Below are 23,157 nucleotides of genomic sequence, written 5' to 3' on the forward strand. Positions count from 1 at the left end.
ATGCAAAAATGCAACAGAAATGCTTGGACGGTAATATTTTTCCAAGTTCGTGAGTAGCTAGACGTACAACTGGTCATCTTTATATTTAGCCATATCACAAATTCAATAGGATATACAAGACATGAAATATCCTCACACATGAGCATATGCAAGTTTTAATTAGGAAAGTCCAATAATTAGCTGTCATATCACAAGATATCAGCCAACAAATTTATTTACAAATGCACAAAGAAGCTCCATACTAAACATAGTGACTATCATATAATATACAATTATGGCAGCTCAGTGCATGGCCTCGGTCAATATTCCTTTTGAGTGTTCCATAAAACATGATACTGTATGCAGTGAGCTACCGTAATTGTTTTATCACATTTTTTGTAGGAATTTTAAGAATTTCCGACTCGGTGCGTTACTCTTCATCCTGATTGTTACATGTATAACAAATATTTTGGTATACATTGTGCATTGAACACAAAAACGGGAGATGGATAATTGTTTGCCTTTAGTGCATGCAATAGACCCTAAAATATAAACAATCTAACCAATTCCTTCCGACTAACAGCTGATCTTCGTGGACAAATGATTCTTGAAGTCATCACTACGAAGAGACCGGAAAGTACAATCAAGTGCTAGTTCGTGTAAAAAAACTGGCAAATGGACTAGCGAGAACCCAACACAGATTTGCGGATATGCATTCAGAAGTTAACGTTAATAAAATGACTAAACTTTTTGGATTAGTGGTAAATAGTTGGGTATTGATAAATTACTATTTTTAAAAAGTTCTATCTTTTAACAATAGTCTGACGTCACAATAATGATTTAAAGATTTGCAATTATCCATATCTTATTGACATGTGTTGGTGTTGTTTTTTTTATTGTTTTGTAAAAATGCGTAAAAAAACAATAGAATAATGCCTACAATGATCGTGAAGCGAGGCAGTTAAGACTTTTATGAATCATGAACCATTACATGACTAAGCTTGCCACTACATTAGATATATATTTGCCTTTGCTTTTTTGCTTAATTCGGTTTAAACCATTATCAAGACAACAGCGACAATTAAGGGACCAAGCAAAAGTAATACATATTACTACGCCTTCTTTATGTAACACAAGCCCATATGCAAATGTATCTTTACCTTAGTTTCCTTGATTACTCTTAAACAGTAGTCCACTTAATTTGATACTGAACTGTGATAAACATTTACTCCTACAGCGTTAAGTAATGATGTACTTCCTTGGTATGTTATCTTCAGATTTTTATTGACTCATTATAACCAACTCAGTCGATACATAGCATTACATATTTCCTATAATTGTTATTTTTGTTGACCTTCCGAGTCATTTTTATGAATTAAATAAATAAACGAAGCTTTTTTTAAATACATTAGTATGTCAGACTTGCACTTAGTTGCAACTACACAATAAACGGATGGGGGAAGTTTCAATGATTTATAGTCTTTACTCTACAAACATTCTCATATTTATTTACAAAATATTTTTGAGTACCGGGAAAATGTTTTAAAATCATGTTCTAGAAAAACGATTTTCTTCGCCTACTCCTATACGATCATTAAAGTTTTATTTCATCTAATTAATGAAAAACTAGTATTGAATGGACATTTAGATTTCTGGTGTCATGACAGAAAAAAGACGGATATGGTGAAACGGAACAAATGCACCAGCATAGAACTTAAATACAAATTAGTAAACAATTAAGTAAGCTATGAAAGGAGAGGTAAAGTGATAACAAAAACTGTACTTGTTTTGCTTTAAAAATTGTGATTTGTTTACATGGTGTTGGTCTTGTCTTTAGCAAATTTGTGAAAACTGTGCGGTTTCATATGTTGGCTATTATTTCGACATGTAGTGTATATAACAACATTTTGACAGACATTCTTTTTAAGTTGCTAATGGTGTTAACGACTTCTTGCACTCGTAATTTCTGTATTTAATATTCGCATATGATTTGCATAAATTTGTAATCTTGCAGATCTTCGCCGTGTTCACCGCCACGGCCCTATAGTTGTAGCTTCATACGAGAGATAAAAATGTATCTCTTAAATATCATACACGTGTATTCTACGTATGTTTCTTGTTTATATGAGAAAGGGAAGTTTGCATGAAATGATCGATTAGCTTTGAACATTACCCAGTTTCTGATTCAGGCACAGAGGCTAGTTACAAGATTGTATAGATCATGTACATTAGCACACCCCGATATTTATGAATATTCATTGCCAGCTGCTTAATCTGGTTACTAAACTGATTCCCTGGTCAATATCATAAGCGACCCAAAGATCGCTACGACGCACCTTTTTTAAAAACATATCATACTCATGTTTATGCATGTTTTTTATTATTATTTTTTTTTTCTTTTTTGCTTGTATTAGAACGGGAAGTTTACATAATAAGATAAAATGGTCGGTTAGCATTGAATTTGTGTAATATTACCCATTTTCCGATTCAAACACAGGCGTTCGTTACAATTGATTATATAGAGGTCATATATGATATCTATATATCGCCATTCGGGTCAAAACGGCTAGGAAAGAGTACGTAATAATATAAAGGGAACCAAGACTTTAGCGGAAGTCACTCGATTTTAGAGCATATCGTATTTGTACCATTTCGGATGTTTAAAGTATGCCAAAATCAGTGACAGTGAATATTTGACTATTAGCGACTTCGAAGACTTCTGTCTGATTTTTATTTACATTACTTATAACCCACTAATAGTGAATATTACTGGTTTCCCGTGTGACTCTTCGATCAATAGTTGTTAACGACCCTTAACACACGTCATTCCTAATCAAGCTGCAATACTTGACATATATTGTCGACCTGTTCACGATCATTTATCTCGCTTGAATTGACAGCGTGGTTGGGGTGTGATAAGTAAAAGCAAATCATAAGAAAGAACACATGGCTACCAAGCCACAGTTAGCTTACGTGTGATGAGGATTGTTTCTACAGTTTTTATTGCAGGTAAGAAGATGCTGAGTATTTTGCTGGCGCTCCTTGTCGCTCTTTCTTCGGTAGCCTGTGATGACTTAGGATTTCTCAAGTGTGGACAAGTAACCCTACAACCTGTAAAATGGAATGACTGGTATGTGGTGGTAGGACATGATGGCAAGAGAACTCTTCACGGAAACGACTATATCTTTGATTTTTTGGTAGATAACGACGCGAAATTCTCTTTTGTCAGAATCAACGATGACAATCCACTGTTTTATATACTGAATCACAGAAATGGTGAAGATTTGTACGTATACATGACTAGTTCACCAACAAAACGAGTCGAATCGTCCAATGCTATACCTGGAGAAAACGGACAGTGGCATGTCACTCGAGTTTACGATGGGAAGTACAGCTTATCACCAGTGGGATTTCCTAACTTGTACTTATGTATGAGTAGTGATTATTTTGGTACAATGATAGGGTGTAATGGGGTTCCAAATGGGGAAGGTACATTCAGGATCAGACAAGTTCAGTGATATTATGTACATTTATAACTCCATGTTTATCAATTTCATAGCTTTCCACTGATATGTATCTAATAAAGTAATTATTATTCCAACCTACTAATTCTGCACTCTGCAACAAATTTCTAAAATGCTTCCAGACACTTCCCAATTTAAATGATACGAAACAGGGAAACAGTAATAATTCCGAAGATGTTCCAGAAGCAAGTAAAGATAATAACTAATTACCAAACTCATAAAAATAAATCGGCAAATTCAAGGATGAATCAAAGAAATGAAATTGGCCATTTTGTTCCAGACATGGTACGGGCATTTCAAAGTGAAATGGTGAGGTACCAGGTACTATTGTGACGTATTATCTACTTTGTCAGATTTATTTTGGACTTGACTATATTATGAATCGGATTAGTGTTCAGTAATTTGTAGTTATCCTTATTTAAACCAGGCTTTATGGCTAGCCTAACCTCAGGCTTCTATAGTGGCCATAAAAAATTGCACACAAGAGTCAAAGGAGGTAAAACAGTAGCCATCGCAAATTCAATTATTAAAACTATTTTAATCAAAATGTTAAAATTATATCCCTTATTCCTAAAGAATTGAGGCCTAGTGACCCCCTATATAAATACCCCACCTTTTGCTGAAAAGAGACCTTGTTAACTTCCTTAAAAACAAGATAACAACAATGCCATACCAAAACAAAAGCAAAAATAAACTCTTGTCATATAAACCAAAACAAAAATCTTGCCAAGAACTAGTAGTACTGATATCAAACCTTGAAAGACGAGAAATGTTGGCATGAATGATAACATAATACCCTACACTTTGAAAGAAGGATGTATAGAGTATCATGGTAACAGTCTGTCTGTTTATCCATCTATTCACAATTATTTTTACCTTTTTCCTCAAATCATAATTCAAGAAACATTTTTTAAGCACTGGAAATCTGATCCCACATAAAATCTGGTGTGAAGTCTATAGTTATCAATAGGCCAATGAAACACACCCTAACACACCCTTGATAAAATGTCAGCCGTGATACAAATCTGGCACCCCCCAACATCCCAAACATAAAATATCTGGTGTGAAGTCTGTAGTTTTCAAATACACCCTTCATAAAATGTCAACAATGATACAAATCTGAACACCCCCCCCCATCCTACACATAAAATCTGGTGACTGTGTAAGGTCTATAGTTATTAATAGGGTAATTAACCATACCATTGATCCAATGTCAACAATGATACAAATCTAAACACCACCCTACACATAAAATCTGGTGACTGTGTGAGGTCTATAGTTATCAATAGGGTAATTAACCATACCATTGATCCAATGTCAACAATGATACAAATCTAAACACCACCCTACACATAAAATCTGGTGACTGTGTGAGGTCTATAGTTATCAATAGGCCAATCAAACACACCCTTGATCAATGTCAACCTTGAAACAACTCTGGTATTTATCTTGACTACTTCACAATTATCTACAGTATCTACTAACAGTATGGATATTGGTAAATACTACGGATGTCAAAATTCGTTTAAATTCAATTTAAATACATGTACATCTTGTTCATACTTAAATGCATAATGAGTCCTCAAAAGTTTCATTGCACAACTGTGGATTAAAAATATGGCCATCATTTTGTAAAATATTGTAGCCAAATAACACTTGAAATCATTACTTATTTTCATCAGAGATCAACTGAACAAAAGACAAATGTAAAATTTCCAGTGTGTTCAGTGTTTTTCTATGCATTATGTAATGATATATAACTGTACTGCTTTGGTGTGCACACATGAATCAATATAATAATGACAAAATCAAAATTGACTAAACGATCAAGTAGACATTTGGTATTTTATTCTCAAACCTATCAAATGATATTTACATGTCTCAAATACCCCAAATACATACTAGGAAAAAAAATTATGTAATAAATTCAACTATTGAACAACTATTAAAAAAGTAGACAAAAAAACAAAAACAAAAAAACAACAATGTTTTTGTTATAGCACTATTAACCTGAAATATAAAACAAACATTCAATGTATTGACACAAATTAGCATATCAGATGCATTATTTCATTGTATATTCCTAAACAGACTCTGTATAGAAATAAGAGATGTGGTATGATTGCCACCAAATGACAAGCAAAGGACAATTAAACACCACACTGTCTTCAATAATGGGCAATACCCCTACCATAAAGCAAGAGGCCCCAAAATAATGTCAAACTATTCATTAAAGATGAAATAGCCATTTCTTGATAATAATATTCAACTTTTAATACTGTAAAATCACTTTTATTCGTGGATATCAGTTTTCGTGCGTAGCAGACAAATTGTTTGTTCCTGGATTCTTGAATTTGTGGTTTGACATTTCCCACATTACAAATAAATGGAAAATATGTATTTTGTCAGGAATTTAATTTCATGGTTTCAGTCAACAACGAAATCTATGAAAATTGGTACCCCAGGAATATAAGTACTTCCACAGTTACAAGTATACATGAATGGTTCAAATCATTCATTGATTATTTATTGAATGTTATTGTAAAACCAAAACTTTCTTTGTTTCATATAAAAAATATTCAATTATTTTTTTGTTTTCTTTTTTATGCAAATCAACAAAATAATAGAATATTATGAAGGAAAGTAATTCATTGAAGCATTACAGATACTTTTATAATATATATACTTAACAACTTTAAAGTAACTAAAATCTAAAGTCTCAAATGCCACATTTTCCTGTCAGATGAATTCACTTAATTACAAATTATTAAGTGAGCATAAATATGAAAATGTTAACGCATTAAAATTGATCATGCATATGAAGAAAAAAAAATGACAAAAATCTGAGCCCGAATTTTCAGAATGCCTTCAATTATTTAAAAATAAGATATTTTAGCATAGATTTAAAATTGCTCTCTTGACAAATAAGGTTTTATTTATTTTAGGACTAACAATTCAAAGAATAATTACTAAAATGTGATATCATTTTAACTGCAATTATTAAATATTGCATTTTGGAATTTTTCACATAAGAGACGGTGGAAATTTTCTCAATATCACAAAAAATGGAATTGCATATTCATCAAAATTACAAAATTGCAAAAATGAATGCTTACAATAGATCCTGCTGTCCAGTATATACATTATTTTACAGAATTGTGGATACACATTGTTGTAAGAATAATGATGTAAAGGAGACAACTATGCATAATAAATTAATAACAAAATTTGATGAACTTCTATGCTTAACAACAAACATTTACTTTGAAAATAAAGTAAAACAATCTAATTGAAACAAAATAATTTATATATAAACACCCATTTATCAATTACAATGTCTGTTTTTAAACAAAATTACATTGTTTTTGTGCTACACATACCACCACTCATACAGGAAGCTGATAACATTCAATATAGCTTACTAAAACTAAAAAAAATGATCTACCCACTAAGAGCCAAGATAAATGCAACAAAATTCCGGCAGACAGACAATGTAATTACAATATATCATCAACTCATTGAATAGGGTGTAATTAAGTCTGTTAAATCAAGCTGATTATATTCATATTTTCATGATATAGAAACTTTTATGAGCAGTAAAATAAGTACAATGAAGTCTTATGACTATTTCCATTGTGCAATATATAAGTTAGAGAACATCAGAGTTGGTGTGCTGTATCTATCAATATCTTGATGGTTTTACTGTTCTCTCTGTAGCAAAATCATATCCATACTGTGAAATAAAGAAACCTATGGTAAGCATTGTTAGCTACAGACATGATTATTTTCTAAAAAAAAAAATGGAAATCCATTTTTTTTAAAATCTGGATTATTCTGTTACATTCTTCTTTACTATACATTTTCTTTCAAATTTTTTTAATTTCAGCTTTTTTTGTTTGCACAGTAAAATCATGTATGTAGCAAATAGTTTAATATTCTTAACAAAAGTTTGATTCAAGTAAGCATGACAGCAATTTAGGAAAAACAATTAAAACAGTGTTGTTTTAACCTGCAAGTCAAATACTACTGATGCAACTTCATGCAAGTTTAGAACAACCAAAAGTTGTCCACATTATAGTACAGATGTACTCGAATGTACTCAATTACATAGATTCATGGTATAAAAATTTTAAGAAATCCATGAATTATTCAGTAAACTGCTCCACTAAACCAAATAATACATGTCCTCCACTCAGATCAGTATTTTAAAATAAAAAGGGTCTTAATGCCATTAAAATATTTCATTTTTCACCTATACATCAATCAATTCAAATTCAAGTTTGAATTGTAAAGTGTCAGTATCTGTAAGAATTAGGCAGAAAGTGAAACATAGAATAAAAAACCCACCTATCTGAAAGTGGAATTTGACTATTTGCAGCATCATATTCAAGGAAATGGAAGTAGGTTGTCCATATCATGTTGGTAAATTAAGTTATCATTTCATTGATATGCACTGAAAAATGAACATTTCTAGGGCAGATAACTGTAAAAAGAAACAACTCATTTTTCTAACATTCTATTGAAAAATTTCTGAGCAAATCCAATAATGTAGAGATCAAAAAGTGGTCTTTTCAAACGGAGAAATCATCATTGAGTAAAATTATATTGTCAGATTGGTGGGTTTTGGACGTACATGTTTCTGATTTTTCACAATTTGCCCGATTCTTACAAATACTTAAACTTAAAATTGTTCATTACTGCTTTTTTCTTACCTGTCTTTCTAAATCTTGTAGAGTCTTATAACCTATCTGTGGAATAGTAATCTGTAATGATAAAAAAAATATATAATAAAGGGAAACCACTTAAAGTAGGACAGCTAAATTTTGATTGTGATTAAATATTCCACATAGAGAAGGTTTCTTTAACAGTTTGCTTTATGATATGGGTTTGCCCATCATTGAAGACTGTGTGGTGACATGTAGAAGTTAATCTGTTCATTCCTTGGTATTTAGTGGATGACTGTCTTATTGTCTTATTGGCAATCATACCACATCTCCTATTTCAATATTCTTAGACTGTACCAGTTGCTTCTTTTATATTAACAACTCACAATCATTTACCACATATAAATATGAAATGCCCCATTTATATATATCCCTAAATAAATGTGGAGCTAGAATTATAACATTTCAAATTAGACATCTAAACACTAAATACAAGGATAGATTTCAATCAAAGTTTAAATTTGGACCTCCATGTAGAAGAAGTTAAAATCAAAGCACAAAATTGAAATAAAAAAAATACGGTTAGATTTAGTGTATCAAAAATTATAGGACTTAGAATCGAATCCTATTTAAAAGAAAAAAAAAGCAATTTACTCAAAGTTTCCTCAAATGCTTGCTTTTAGCCCTTAATTCCTAAACTCTGGGAGACGCAGTCACCAAAATCAATCACAATCTACCTTCTCTGGTAGGAACCTTACAGTATAATGACAAATCACATATACTCAAGTGTATGCAATAATAATAATCTATAGTAGCTAACAACACCGACAAAGATGCTGATACATTTATGGCCATTTCATTATACAATTGCAAATCTAAATAAAAGTAATATTTATTTGCACTCATACACCATCCTCAAAACTAAAACTCATATTTTTCTCATGCTTTGAATGGTAACTAAGGTAGATAATAATGGGATAATAAATTGGAAAGAGTGAATAACCAAAATATTATCACAAGTGCCGAAGAACACCTTGACTTAACACACGTACAAGTTAAATCCTCAAGCGTTCTTGGCATGAGTGATCATATTTCGGTTATTCAGGATAACCAATTGATTATCCTATTTTTTATTTAGATACTCTTCATAATTTTAGCGATATTTTCATAATGACTTTTAAATTCTGTGATTGGCTGATTGATATCAAAGTTATGATGTTTTGGTGGGAGAAAGTCCAAGAGTGAAATTAACAAATTTATTTCACAGTGTGAATTATCAAAATTTATTACACTGGGAACATTCAATAAAACACTGGTATCTTTATATAAAAATCTATATATAATAATACGGATTTCTCAGAGCGTTCCTTTCTGTCATCTTGCAATATCGCACAGAAATATAAATTTTCTGTAAACTGATGGTGTTTGAAATGATGTAAAAATAATATGTTTAAATTATTTTAAAAGATTTTTTTAAAAATAAAAATAAGTATGGTAAAATTATAGACATAATTTGTAAAAACCTTTTTTTTAAGATGATTGGCAGGAAAATTATTTCAAAAGAGAGACTATTGGCAGAAAAATGTTGTCTTGGAATGTAATGGGAACTTCAGTTTTTTTAATATTATAAGAAAAAGAGTATGGTGATTCCCAAATTTCTTATTGAAATATGAAAGAATGTCAGTTAAGTGTTCTTTATAAAAAGTTATAAGAAATTCTTTCTGCCAGTTTTTTAGTATTTTGTGAAATATTTAAAATTTCTTGCAGAATCCTTATAAAATGTTGTTAAAAATGCCTTTAACTATGCTAAATTATCTCAATATCTAATCTGGTGACCTATGTTTTTACATTAAAATTCTAAAATATGTTCATTCAAGGTCAACTTTGAAAAAAAAACTAGGAAAATTTATCTACTAGAAATATTAGGTATGATCTGTCTTAAATCTCCTTAATCTTAAAACAGACACAGATTTCTATAAATACTTACATCAGCTTTATCTAACTGATCTGTTATTTTTGGGTTGATTTTAAACGGTACACCCGATAAAGCTGTAAAATAAAATTTTAAGTTATTTAAAGAGCTTCTACATATGGAAAAAGCAAGGTGGTATTCAAAACTAGTTTTGATTTATTTTCACACTAATCTTTCTAAGTCAGACCATTCTACAACCAATCCATTATTTAAAATAGTCACATTGTTACTAATTCTATAAATTTCAAAGTCAATTGATCATTACTGTAGGGACATATGCATGAAATATAGAACTATGGTGTGATGATGCTACATTTTAATGTGACTGCAAACCAAATAAGATAAATCAAGCACAAGTGGTTTGTATTGTACTAATGTAATTAGTACACCTTAAAGTGAAGGCCGACTCCAATGCCTGAAAAGCAATACCTTAGTGTAGCCTTCCCTGACTTTCATCACTAGCAAGACAAAAATGAACCAGTAAACATGAAACATTTGACCAAACAGGGAAAAATCCCAGCATTATATTCCCAATCTATGCTTGAAAACTCATTATAGTTGGCATGTGTTCTTGTTAAAAATAAATGTAATGGTAGCCATGCCCAGATCACTAACGCCTCTTACTGGAGTATTTAACTGACACTGTAGCCACATCTGGACTACTGAATGCTCTTTTGAGTGATCTTAAGTGTAAATGAATCCATGTCTAGAATACTGTTTCTCATGTACTAATTTTTAACTATAGTCAGGCCCAGACTAATGAATGACTTTTCCAACCAATCTGTATATATCTGCTGCTGTGCAAAGATTACTCAATTACTTATGTTGTACATGTACTATGTCAAGCTGTAGAATGCCTAAACTACTGAATTCCCTCTCTGGTGTACTTACGTGTAACTGTAGCCATGCCCAGACTACTAAATGCCCTCTCCGGCGGACCTGTTTTTGTAGATCTGCTCACAGGTGTTGAATAAGGTAAAGCAGATGCAAAACTGTTCCTGTAAACAAATGAAGATTAGTAAAATTCAGAAAGGTATTACTAGTATGAAAATGTTGATCCTCTGAAAACATTATCTTAATTCAATGTTCCAATCAAAACTGTAATATATATATATATACATAGAAGCACTGCAAAAGGGAAAATGCAGGAAAACACTTAAGTCAGACAATTTTCTTATTTCCCACATTAATCTTGTTATAAATGTTAAACTAGAGTATATCACTTTCAAAAAAATCACTTTGGAATTTTGGAACATAGAAATACATAATGGAATGCAAAGTGTGGCATCCCCTCTCGATGTAAAAAAAAGACCCTAGAGTTATTTACACAAGGGGTTACAGAATAACAGATATGTTAATGTATACTATACCTGTTAACCTTTAGAAAAGTTATTATGGGATATTCTATCCCACAGACATTGTCTCATGTGTGAGATTTTTATGTAAAATAAATTATTTAGTATTTTTCACAGAAAAAATAGTAATTGTAACCAAAAACCTTCCACAAATTTTACATTATTATGTGGGATATTTTCATTTTTTTTTTTGGGGGGGGGGGGGTTAACAGGTTTGATGTATACCCATAAGAACAAACAAATCCTTACATATTCATTGATGGTGAATTTCCTTGGTTCTGTTCTCTCTGTACAGGAGATGTCATTTTTGACATTTTGTAGCACAAAGCCATAGAATTGAGATCACTGAAAATAGAAATACAGGTACCAGCATTCCGCATAAATAATTATCATTAGATAAGTAGGGTTCATATCAGCTTCTACAAAAACCAGTTGTAATGAAGATAAATATGAAGTTCATCTATCTCCTGATTCAAAACATTTTCTATTGCTTTGAAATACAATAGTTTTTTTTTCAGTAAAAACTATATCTTAAGGGTCTCTTCTACATTATATCTATTTTTAAACATTGTCATTTGTTTATATAGATAAAGTTATTATAAAACAATGTAGAGTGAATCTGATTCTCTAAAGTACACTATCTACTTCGTAAACAAGAGGCTCCTTGGAGCCTGAATCACTCACCTGGTTAAAGTTTGTCTTTCAAGGGCAGTAAATTTCTACCTATTATAGATTTCAAGATATTGGCTGAAAACTGTACCAAAAAACCCATCATTTTTCATCTTTCAAGGGCAATAACTCTTACAATGAGTCACCTGACAACCTTGAAGAATTTTGAAGGCCTTATAATAAGGGCCATTTCAGCTGTAGAAATAATTTTGCTAAACCTAACGGTTTTGGAGATATATGCGAAAAACTACTGCCTAACCCCTATGTTCTACTTTTAGTAACGTTGGCCATGTTTTTCGATGGATCAAAAATCCTCACATCAGTTCTATGCAGGATACCCAAAAGAACATTTATACCAAGTTTGGTTCCAATTGGTCATGTAGTGTCAGAGGAGATTTTTGAAAGAAATAACATAAAAAATACCAAAAAACTTCCAAAAAGGGCAAGAACTTCAACATGGCTTAACAAAATAAAAAGGAAATTAGACCACAGATAGATCTCATCATGCTGAATACTTGTACCCCAAATCAGAATTTGGCTAAACCTAACGGTTTTGGAGATATATGCGAAAAACTACTGTTCTGACCCCTACGTTCTATTTTTAGCAATAGCGGACATGTTTTTGACGGATCAAAAATCTCCACATCAGTTCTAGGCAGGATACCCCAAAGAACATTCATACCAAGTTTGGTTTCAATTAGTCAAGTAGTGTCGGAGGAGAAGATTTTTGAAAAAATAACATTAAAAATGGCAAAAATCATTGAAAAGGGGCAATAACCCCAACATGGCTTAATGGATTAAAACAAAAATTTGACCGCAGATAGATCTCATCATGCTGAACACTTTTATCTCGTTAAAATTTGGTTAAACCTAACGGTTTTGGAGATATAAGTGAAAAACTACTGTCTGACCCCTACATTCTATTTTTAGCAATGGCAGCCATGTTTTTTTCAACGGATCAAAAATCCACACATCAGTTCTATGCAGGATACCCAAAAGGAACATTCATACTAAGTTTGGTTCTAATCAGTCAAGTAGTTTCAGAGGAGAAGAGTTTTGTATAATTGTTAACGACGACGACGGACAATGACGACAACGGATGCCAAGTGATGGCAATAGCTCACATGGCTTTTGGCCAGGTGAGCTAAAAAAGGTTGCACCCAGAACAGTTGGGGCAAGTATTTAAATACAATCCAAGATTGAAACAGCTTTGAAGTTTGATTGCAGTAAGTTATTTGACAAAGGATAAGAATTTGACCAGAATCATCGTGGCCCCTTTTTGGCCCTTAATTCTTAAATCCTTCCAGTCACACGCACCAAAACAATATCAAAAACATCCATATGATTTTAAAAGAGTTATATAAATTCTACAAAATGCTTCTTTTGACCATTTTATGGTTTTTAATTCCAACACAGCCTGGGTCATAACCCTCAAAATCAATACCAACCTTCTTTTTTTTTCTCATTTTGAACCTTGTTGTAAAATTTTATTAAGTGCAACCAACAAAATTTGTAATACATAAATTATTGCATGAAAACCAATTTACCAAGTTTCTATGGATGATGACAACACTGACAATGATACTGTCAACAGTGGCATACTATTATAGAACCACAAACGTTGTATAAAAATATGCTTTTACATTAAAGATGCTAACAATGATGGACACAAAGTGATTGCAATAGTGGACATAGATTAATTAAAGCAGAATTAAAGAAATTTGCTTGAGTAAGAGATTAACAATGAGTGTAGTGTGGTGAACTTTTATGTTCTATTTTTTTTATATGAAAAAAAAAAAAAAACATTTTTCATTTTATAAGTACTATTATTACAAAAATTATCTGAGCTATCATGGAGATTAACAAATTTAGCCATTTTACCCAACAAGTGTATATCCCATTGGTGCCCTTCTTTGGCCTTTAGACAGTAGAATTAATTCTGATATAGCATCAGATGTTAAAGATGAAGCCATCATTCTAATGCATAAAGTCTTCTTTTTTACAGCTTTCTCTCCTAAAATTAAACAAAAGAATATTGTTGAAGAAGAAACCAATTGATTAAACAACTTCAAGCAATAGTTGATCAAGCTGTGAAACATATTTATATCTACAGTATAGTCAACACATGTAAATTCTACTTGTATCTACAGTCTAGTCAGCACATGTACATTCTACTTGTATCTACAGTATAGTCAACACATGTAAATTCTACTTGTATCTACAGTCTAGTCAGCACATGTACATTCTACTTGTATCTACAGTATAGTCAACACATGTAAAGTCTACTTGTATCAACAGTCTAGTCATCACATGTAAGTTCTACTTGTATCTACAGACTACAGTATAGTCAACAAATGTAAATTCTACTTGTATCAACAGTATAGTCAACACATATACATTCTTCTTGAATCTACAGTATAGTCAACACATGTAAATTCTACTTGTATCTACAGTCTAGTCAGCACATGTACATTCTACTTGTATCAACAGTATAGTCATCACATGTAAAGTCTACTTGTATCAACAGTCTCGTCAACACATGTAAGTTCTACTTGTATCAACGGTCTAGTCATCACATGTAAAGTCTACTTGTATCAACAGTCTAGTCAGCACATGTACATTCTACTTGTATCTACAGTATAGTCAACACATGTAAAGTCTACTTGTATCAACAGTCTAGTCATCACATGTAAAGTCTACTTGTATCAACAGTCTAGTCATCACATGTAAAGTCTACTTGTATCAACAGTCTAGTCATCACATGTAAGTTCTACTTGTATCTACAGTCTAGTCAGCACATGTACATTCTACTTGTATCAACAGTATAGTCATCACATGTAAGTTTTACTTGTATCAACAGTCTAGTCATCACATGTAAGTTCTACTTGTATCAACAGTCTAGTCAGCACATGTAAGTTCTACTTGTATCAACAGTCTAGTCAGCACATGTACATTCCACTTGTATCAATAGTCTAGTCATCACATGTAAAGTCTACTTGTATCTACAGTCTAGTCAGCACATGTACATTCTACTTGTATCTACAGTATAGTCAACACATGTAAAGTCTACTTGTATCAACAGTCTAGTCATCACATGTAAGTTCTACTTGTATCAACAGTCTAGTCAACACATGTAAGTTCTACTTGTATCAACAGTCTAGTCATCACATGTAAATTCTACTTGTATCTACAGTCTAGTCAGCACATGTACATTCTACTTGTATCAACAGTATAGTCATCACATGTAAGTTCTACTTGTATCAACAGTCTAGTCATCACATGTAAGTTCTACTTGTATCAACAGTCTAGTCATCACATGTAAAGTCTACTTGTATCAACAGTCTAGTCATCACATGTAAAGTCTACTTGTATCAACAGTCTAGTCATCACATGTAAGTTCTACTTGTATCAACAGTCTAGTCAGCACATGTACATTCCACTTGTATCAACAGTCTAGTCAGCACATGTAAATTCCACTTGTATCTACAGTCTAGTCAGCACATGTAAATTCCACTTGTATCTACAGTCTAGTCAGCACATGTAAATTCCACTTGTATCTACAGTATAGTCATCACATGTAACGTCTACTTGTATCAACAGTCTAGTCATCACATGTAAGTTCTACTTGTATCAACAGTCTAGTCATCACATGTAAAGTCTACTTGTATCAACAGTCTCGTCAGCACATGTAAGTTCTACTTGTATCAACAGTATAGTCAGCACATGTACATTCCACTTGTATCTACAGTCTAGTCAGCACATGTACATTCCACTTGTATCTACAGTATAGTCAACACATGTAAAGTCTACTTGTATCAACAGTCTAGTCATCACATGTACATTCCACTTGTATCTACAGTATAGTCAGCACATGTACATTCCACTTGTATCTACAGTCTAGTCAGCACATGTAAATTCCACTTGTATCTACAGTATAGTCATCACATGTAAATTCCACTTGTATCTACAGTCTAGTCAGCACATGTACATTCTACTTGTATCTACAGTATAGTCAACACATGTAAAGTCTACTTGTATCAACAGTCTAGTCATCACATGTAAGTTCTACTTGTATCTACAGACTACAGTATAGTCAACAAATGTAAATTCTACTTGTATCAACAGTATAGTCAACACATATACATTCTTCTTGAATCTACAGTATAGTCTACAAATGTAAATCCTAGTTGTGAATACCTTCTTATATCTGCAGTCTCGTCAACACATGTAAGTTCTACTTGTATCAACAGTCTAGTCAACACATGTAAATTCTACTTGTATCTACAGTATAGTCAACACATGTAAGTTCTACTTGTATCAACAGTTTAGTCAACACATGTAAATTCTACTTGTATGAACAGTATAGTTAACACATATACATTCTACTTGAATCTACAGTATAGTCTACAAATGTAAATCCTAGTTGTGAATACCCACTTACATCTACAGTCTAGTCAATACATGTAAGTTCTACTTGTATGAACAGTCTAGTCAACACATGTAAATTCTACTTGTATCTTAAGTATAGTCAACACATAAAAATCCTTGTTGTGAATACCTACTTGTATCAACAGTATAGTCAACACATGTAAACCCTGCAGGTACAGCATCCTTCTCATTAATTATCACGACATCTACCAGAACATCCCTTCCCTGAAATTTACAACAAAGCATTCTTAAATAAGACATTATGTATTGCAAAATGTTAAAAAATGAACATTTGCTTTCTAGCTAAATGCATTATAATTACTAATAATCAAGGTTATTTATGGGTTGTTTTTAATTGATTTATTTTTAACCAAGTTACAAATGCTCCTTAAACTGTCCCAAAGTTGGTTATGCAAGCATAACTTTGTCAAAATTAAAAAACAATCCTTCTAATTTAATTTCTAATTGATTCCAGTCAAAATTAGAACTTGTCCCTTCATCAAAGCCTCATTTAGTTTGGAATTATCTAAACTGTAGACTGTGGACTAATAGATGTTAATGACGTCACAGTGCCAAGTTTGTCTATAGAAATTAACCTATTTTGTCCAGAAGAAAATGAACAATCAAATTAAATTATATGGTAGTAAAAGTTGATAGTAATTTGGGAATAACAATCTCTGTTTAGGTCTAAACTTTATCACTACTACAACACTACTAAGTAATGGTATATATGTACAAAACTATATGTAAGCATTTTTTTTTTATACAAAATACAAAAATAATAATATAACATACACTACAAGGGGCACATCTTTCTACACACAGGTAACGATAAACACGTCTTCCAAAAATTCCATCCTGCCACAGATCAGCTTCTTGCTTCTTATCATAAGTTTTGTCCAGCTACAAGATACAAATGTACAATGTGTAAACATTTTTATGGTGGATTGGTATCATCTTATTCATAAACTATATATATAAAAAAAAAACAAGTAATATCTGTCACGTTTTTATCAAAGAGTAATCAAGGGAACCAAGGTTATAGCGGTAATCAAAGAATGTAATCCAGGGACAAAGATCAGACATGGAAAACAGACATACACAACAAAGAACATAAAGTAACTAAAATCATACAAACAAAGTAACAAAAGCAAAAGAGCAACTCTGACTCCACCAAAAATTGGGAGCATGGACCAGGTGCACCGGTAGGGTAAGCCTCCTCTGCTTTTCTGGAAACACCCGCCGAGTAGCTCATAAAAAGTCAAGTCCGGGGTAGACAATGAGGAAAGGAAAACTATGACCCGTTGAATAAATCAGTTTTCATGGTGGAAATGCATACACCATAACAATCCACGAGTTCATGATGACGACCATAACATTTCTGTAGTGATGACTTCAATCTTGTAGCAACATAACCCTATTCCAGAAGCCTATTTGTTAGAGTTCTAGCGCGATACAAAAAGTCTGCGTAGTTTCGGCAAGCTCTAGCATAACATATGAGTTGTGATATGAACATTCCATACGCAGGTGCTGACGGGATGTTGCCACAGATGAAAGGAAAGTTGACAATTCTGAATGAAAAGTCGTCACGTCTGTCGTAAAGTTTGGTCAATAATTTTCCTTTACCATCAATATCTAACTGTAGGTCAAGATATGAGGCTGACTTCACAGTGTCTGTAGTATCCTTTATCTCAAGTTCTTCTGGGTAGATGTGATGTATCAAATCCCCGAAATTAGAATTGTTTAAAGATAATATGTCATCTATATAGTGGAAACTGAGATTGAAGGATCTAGCCAAACGATATTCTTTCTTTCTGATCAGATCAGCTATAAAGTCAGCCTCATAAAAGTGAAGGAATAGGTCAGCAAGTAAAGGAGCACAATTTGTTCCCATTGGAATGCCGACCGTTTGTTGATAAACACGTCCACCAAACTGGACAAATATGTTGTCCATTAAAAATTCCAGCATTTTGTAATCATCTTTCTCTGTATATTTGGAAGATGATTTGGAATTATTTCTTACAAAGTATGAGGAATCTCTACCAAGAACTATATATTTGTATCTAGGTGTACCATCTTTTTTGGAAAAACAACTGCATAATGTTTTTAACTCTGGCTTTTAACTGAGTATGGGGAATAGAAGTATACAGTGTTGAAAAATCATAGGTTTTAATGCTATTATATTCAGATGATAGTCTTGAACTGATTATCTTCAAAAGATCTTTCGAATTTTTCAGGATCCACATTGAATTAATACCACTATGGGAGTAACAAGTGTTGTGGTAGGACTGCAGATCCTCTTTCACAGTTTTGAAAGAGGTTTGGTGGTACATTTTGCAGATCCAGGTATGAAACATTGTTTGTATGGATTCTTGTGGAGTTTAGGAATCCAGTACATAGACGGTAAATCACAATCATCGTCCTTGGTAGAGAGACCAAAAGAGGATAGCACAGATTTATGGTTTTCCACAATCCCTTCTTTGGAGAATGTGGTAGCAGTATAGGTCTATCACTGCTATTATTTTCTATGTCTACCTCTGATAATAAACATTGGATATAAAACATTTTGCAGACAAATTCAATGTTGTTTTGGGCTTTGTCTGCTGGTACCACAACATATTTGTCAAGTATAGTTGACAATGTTTTTGCTACATCTGAGTCTTTGAAAATTGATGTAGCTTTAGCACTCATTGACCTACTTAAAACTTTCATTTGTTTCAAAATTAAAGACCTAACGGCCTTTAACCACTCTGACAGAGAATCAATGTCTTCTTCTCGTTTTATCCGTTTTCTGGCATAGTCCTCGATGGCAACCATAAGAACTTTAAAGTTATAATTCCAATTTATGGAGTGTGGTTCATGGTACTTGGGACCTTTAGAAAGGATATTATGCAGAGATTTCGATGATGGTTAAATCTCCTGTAATGACGTGACCAGAAGGACCATATTTGAATGCAGAGGTTTTGCAAGAACAGTCAGGTGGTTTAGCCTTCAAGTCCTCAAACATCGAGGTTCTGCAATAGCCTTTTATAACTGAAAATTTTGGATGCAATGGGTGAAGTATAGGAATATGAAATAATTGGTATGGATTTGTCTTTGAAATATGGGGGAATATGTTGGTAACGTTTTTGTGATGAAGGATGTTAGCCAAATTAATTGCATCTATACCTTTGTTGACAAACGGTAGTGGAAGAAATGATCTTTTTTCTTCATACTGACCTTTCACACAAACTGGTTTAAAGAGTCTGTGAAAACCAATATCCAAAATGATGGCAACAAGTCTGTATAATGATGAGGTGGGGTCAGAAACAGGAGTGTCAAGACTTGTTTTGTAAAGGGAGTGTAGTAGAGGGAGAGGTATAGAATAAAGTTTGGTTCTAATGTGATGAAGTCCAAGAGGTTTTTGTATTAAAGGAAGGAGACCATCTATGGAGACATCATGTAACTTAGGTGACGTATAGTGGCGATGGCAATGACTCCTTTCCCGTCTTGGATTTTTGTCAAATAACTTCATCGCATTTATGCTATTGTTATATTGGCTTGAAAGGTTTCCTATACTTTTGATGTTGTCATTGCATCTGTAAGGTATTGCAGTACCTAGTCTGCGTATCCAGTACTCCTCTTTCCCTACAACAGTTTTTACTTAGAACGGGACTGTTCGTAGGATGGTAAATTTTTTCTAAAATACGAACTTTCATGGAGAGGATTGAATGATCTTGTTGATTAAAGTGTTGATAAACTGTCAGGAATTTGGTGGTGTTAATTCCCGAACGATGACTGCACATTCTTTTGTTTAATCGTTCTTGCGTTTCTCCGAAATATGTGGGGACACCACATATTTACAAGACAACAGAGTGTCCGATCTGCTGTCAGGTTCAGACCTTTTTATACTGGGCGGTGTCAAGATAGCTCTACTTGACATTTTCACAGAGTGTGATATAATAAGATAGGATTACTCTCTGCTACATGTACATGCATGATTGGTGGAAGCAATGATTGGGTTAGACCATTTCAACACCAGTTTGTTTTTAATTTATTGAGAAAATAAGGCATTGCTTATAATGAAGATAGTGTTGTGCTAAAAGGCCAGTAAAAGGGTATAGCTTCATAATGACTCCATCCTACTGTATGTCAACACATTCTTCATCATATGATACCTTAACAGACTACTGGTTTAACACATAAGATTTCTGTTTACAGTCTGTAAAATGAAAATATGACAAAAAATAAGGCATCTAATAGGATATCAAATGATACACCGCCACACTGCAAAAAAAAATTCAGGGGTAAAAACAACTTAACATGGTCATAACATGATTTGTTAAAATAATCTGATCAAACCATATTCAATAACTATAAAAAGTTTGCAAAAAGATCCTTCAATATCTTCTAAAGTTATCATCTGGAAATGGTCAGGGAACAGACAGATGGACACACAAATTCAACATTTTGGAGGGTATAACATACGTCGCCACTTTGTGTGGCAGGGTATAAAACTACTGGTTTTGTTTCCTGCTACCAGCTACGAAAAATAGGGTAAGAAGGTAGGAAAATTATTTTATTTTATAAAAATACATTAATGTACATTGTACATTGAATTAATGGGGGACAATCTAGACTTCAATGATGCTCGAGCCAAAATGGTCATAAAATATTTAGTGTAAGCACAAAAAATAAGGTATTTTAACCAGTACATTAGAATTATTTTAGTAAAGATATTCCAATCTTCTACATTCACATAAAGAGAACAAGGGAATTCTAAATTCTAATTATTCGACAAAAGTGGAAATAAGACTCTATACATGTGTATACTTTTAGTTTACCACAATAAATCCAGGAGGAACCTTTGTCAAATCTGCTACTACAGCAACTGATGTAATTGGCCAATCACCTTCTGCCATGACGACTTAGTGTTCATAAAAATTCTTATCTACAAACAGAAATGAGAACTGGTAGTTCTTTCAATAGATGATTTACCTAAAAACAAGTACTCAGAACTCTCTTGTTAAAAATAAGATAAAAAGTTCTACAATTAACTGTAATTTTTGCTACAACGCCTTCAAGTCATAAAATATTGAACTTCAATTGCTAAAATGACAAGGGTCAGGTCAATTTTCTTTGAAAGTGTTTGAAAGATTATGGCGTTTGTATCCCCTTTTTGATTCATTTTTACATTTTTGAAATACTGGAGTAAATACAAATGCACATGGACAGTACATTGTACAACTTACAAATGACATAAATGTTAAATTTACAAAACAGACATTTTCTGTTCAAACTGCCCCATATTGACAAAAAACTCTCTCAATTTCTGTTCCAAATTGATCTGTCCCAAGGGCAAGTTACTGCAGTAAATATCTACATATACATTTTGTAATTGTCCCTGCCATTTTTAACTTTGGTAGTTTGTGGGAAAAGTCAGTTAGGTTCAATATGATATCAGGTTCGTTCGCCCTATATCTATATTTGAAGAAAAAGAAAACAATATTGGAAATGCTTACACAATCTAAAGGAACCCTGCGATTGGGTTCTGCATATAGAATATAACAGGTGAAAGCAGCGAGTGTTAGAATAATTCAGTCCCTGAAGCCCTCATGTGTGTCCATATAAAAAATTAAATGACACACGGTCATTTTTTTATTATTGGTAATTGACTTATATTTCAGGACAGTTATGTGATTGTTCTCTTTGGTCTTTTCATAGAAATTATTTTTAGACAACAGATTTTCAATTTTTGGATATAAACCTATTTCATCACAGTGTCATACAAATGTACATGTGTACATGAATAAGAATGAAAGTCAAATTTATATTAAATTATAAATTTCTACATTCACAATAAGAAAATAAAAGAATTCAGCTGATTTTCAATAAATATGGTTACTGTTAGCTTTTAGTTTAGTTTTTTTATACACAGTATTTTGTGACAACATTTTTTTAAATACACGTTTTGTACAAGTATTTTTCTTTCTTGTTGTTTCTGTATGACCAGAAATTGGTCAAATTATTATTCAGAAGTTGCAATCTTCTAGCACTGAGTCCCATAATGTAATAAGCTGTCTACTGATGTATGTTACATTCAAAATTATTCAATTTTTCATTTTAAAGGATGCAATTACATGTATTAGGTTACCAGGAGACTTTTCAGGTATTACTATTTCCAAAATGGGATTAGGGTAGTACACTGTATACACTGGCGACCCCTTTTAGGATTTAGTGTCCCATTTATTTATATATGTAGGACCCTAAAGAGACTAAAATTCCCAAAATATGGAAAGGGGTTGACACAAAACTTAGTTAGAGAAGTATCAATCACAAGCTTTTCATGTTACTGTTAAGATACAAGTGCTATTCCAATCCGTTTTAGCAGTATTATACATATGATCATTTACCAAGTAAATTGTGTCATTAGTCAGTGAAAACTTTTTTTCGTAATAGCAATGTTAACATTTTTCCTTGTTTCTAAAAATATTTTTATTGTTGTCACTAAAACGCCTGAAAGAAAGGTGCATTGTAAAATGTGGAACGAAATAACCAAGTCGAAACCGAATGGATCTGAAAGAAAC

General features: G+C 32.5%; 2 protein-coding genes across 2 annotated transcripts; one reads left to right on the top strand and one right to left on the bottom strand.

The window, feature by feature from the left end:
- Window positions 1–1,158: 1,158 nt before the first annotated feature.
- LOC148612377 (uncharacterized) lies at window positions 1,159–3,580 on the top strand. The gene is made up of 2 exons (XM_088593759.1): window positions 1,159–1,241; window positions 2,989–3,580. Exons 1-2 carry the CDS (start codon window positions 1,226–1,228, stop codon window positions 3,495–3,497), a joined length of 525 nt encoding a protein of 174 aa, XP_088449885.1. The 5' UTR covers window positions 1,159–1,225; the 3' UTR covers window positions 3,498–3,580.
- Window positions 3,581–5,334: 1,754 nt separating this feature from the next.
- Window positions 5,335–23,076, bottom strand: LOC148612378 (multivesicular body subunit 12B-like). Its single transcript, XM_088593751.1, has 10 exons — window positions 22,984–23,076; window positions 21,415–21,521; window positions 17,387–17,494; window positions 16,726–16,816; window positions 14,045–14,177; window positions 11,744–11,839; window positions 11,031–11,137; window positions 10,155–10,216; window positions 8,216–8,266; window positions 5,335–7,236 (listed from the first exon to the last, which is right to left on the bottom strand). The coding sequence occupies exons 2-10, from the start codon at window positions 21,490–21,492 to the stop codon at window positions 7,186–7,188; spliced, it is 777 nt and encodes a 258-aa protein (XP_088449877.1). The 5' UTR covers window positions 21,493–21,521; window positions 22,984–23,076; the 3' UTR covers window positions 5,335–7,185.
- Between the last annotated feature and the right edge of the window lie 81 nt (window positions 23,077–23,157).

Source organism: Perna viridis, chromosome 7 (genome assembly GCF_037379345.1).
Source record: "Perna viridis isolate PV_CMFRI_1.1 ecotype Kerala chromosome 7, ASM3737934v1, whole genome shotgun sequence".
In the NCBI taxonomy this organism is placed as follows: Eukaryota; Metazoa; Mollusca; class Bivalvia; order Mytilida; family Mytilidae; genus Perna; species Perna viridis.

Coding starts and splice junctions, on each gene's coding strand:
- LOC148612378 (XM_088593751.1), bottom strand. CDS start 21,492: ATGGCAGAAGGTGATTGGCCAATTACATCAGTTGCTGTAGTAGCAGAT. Junction 16,817..17,386: donor AAAGATGTGCCCCTTGTAGT/GTATGTTATATT, acceptor TGTAAATTTCAG/GGAAGGGATGTTCTGGTAGA. Junction 8,267..10,154: donor ATCAGTTAGATAAAGCTGAT/GTAAGTATTTAT, acceptor TTATCATTACAG/ATTACTATTCCACAGATAGG.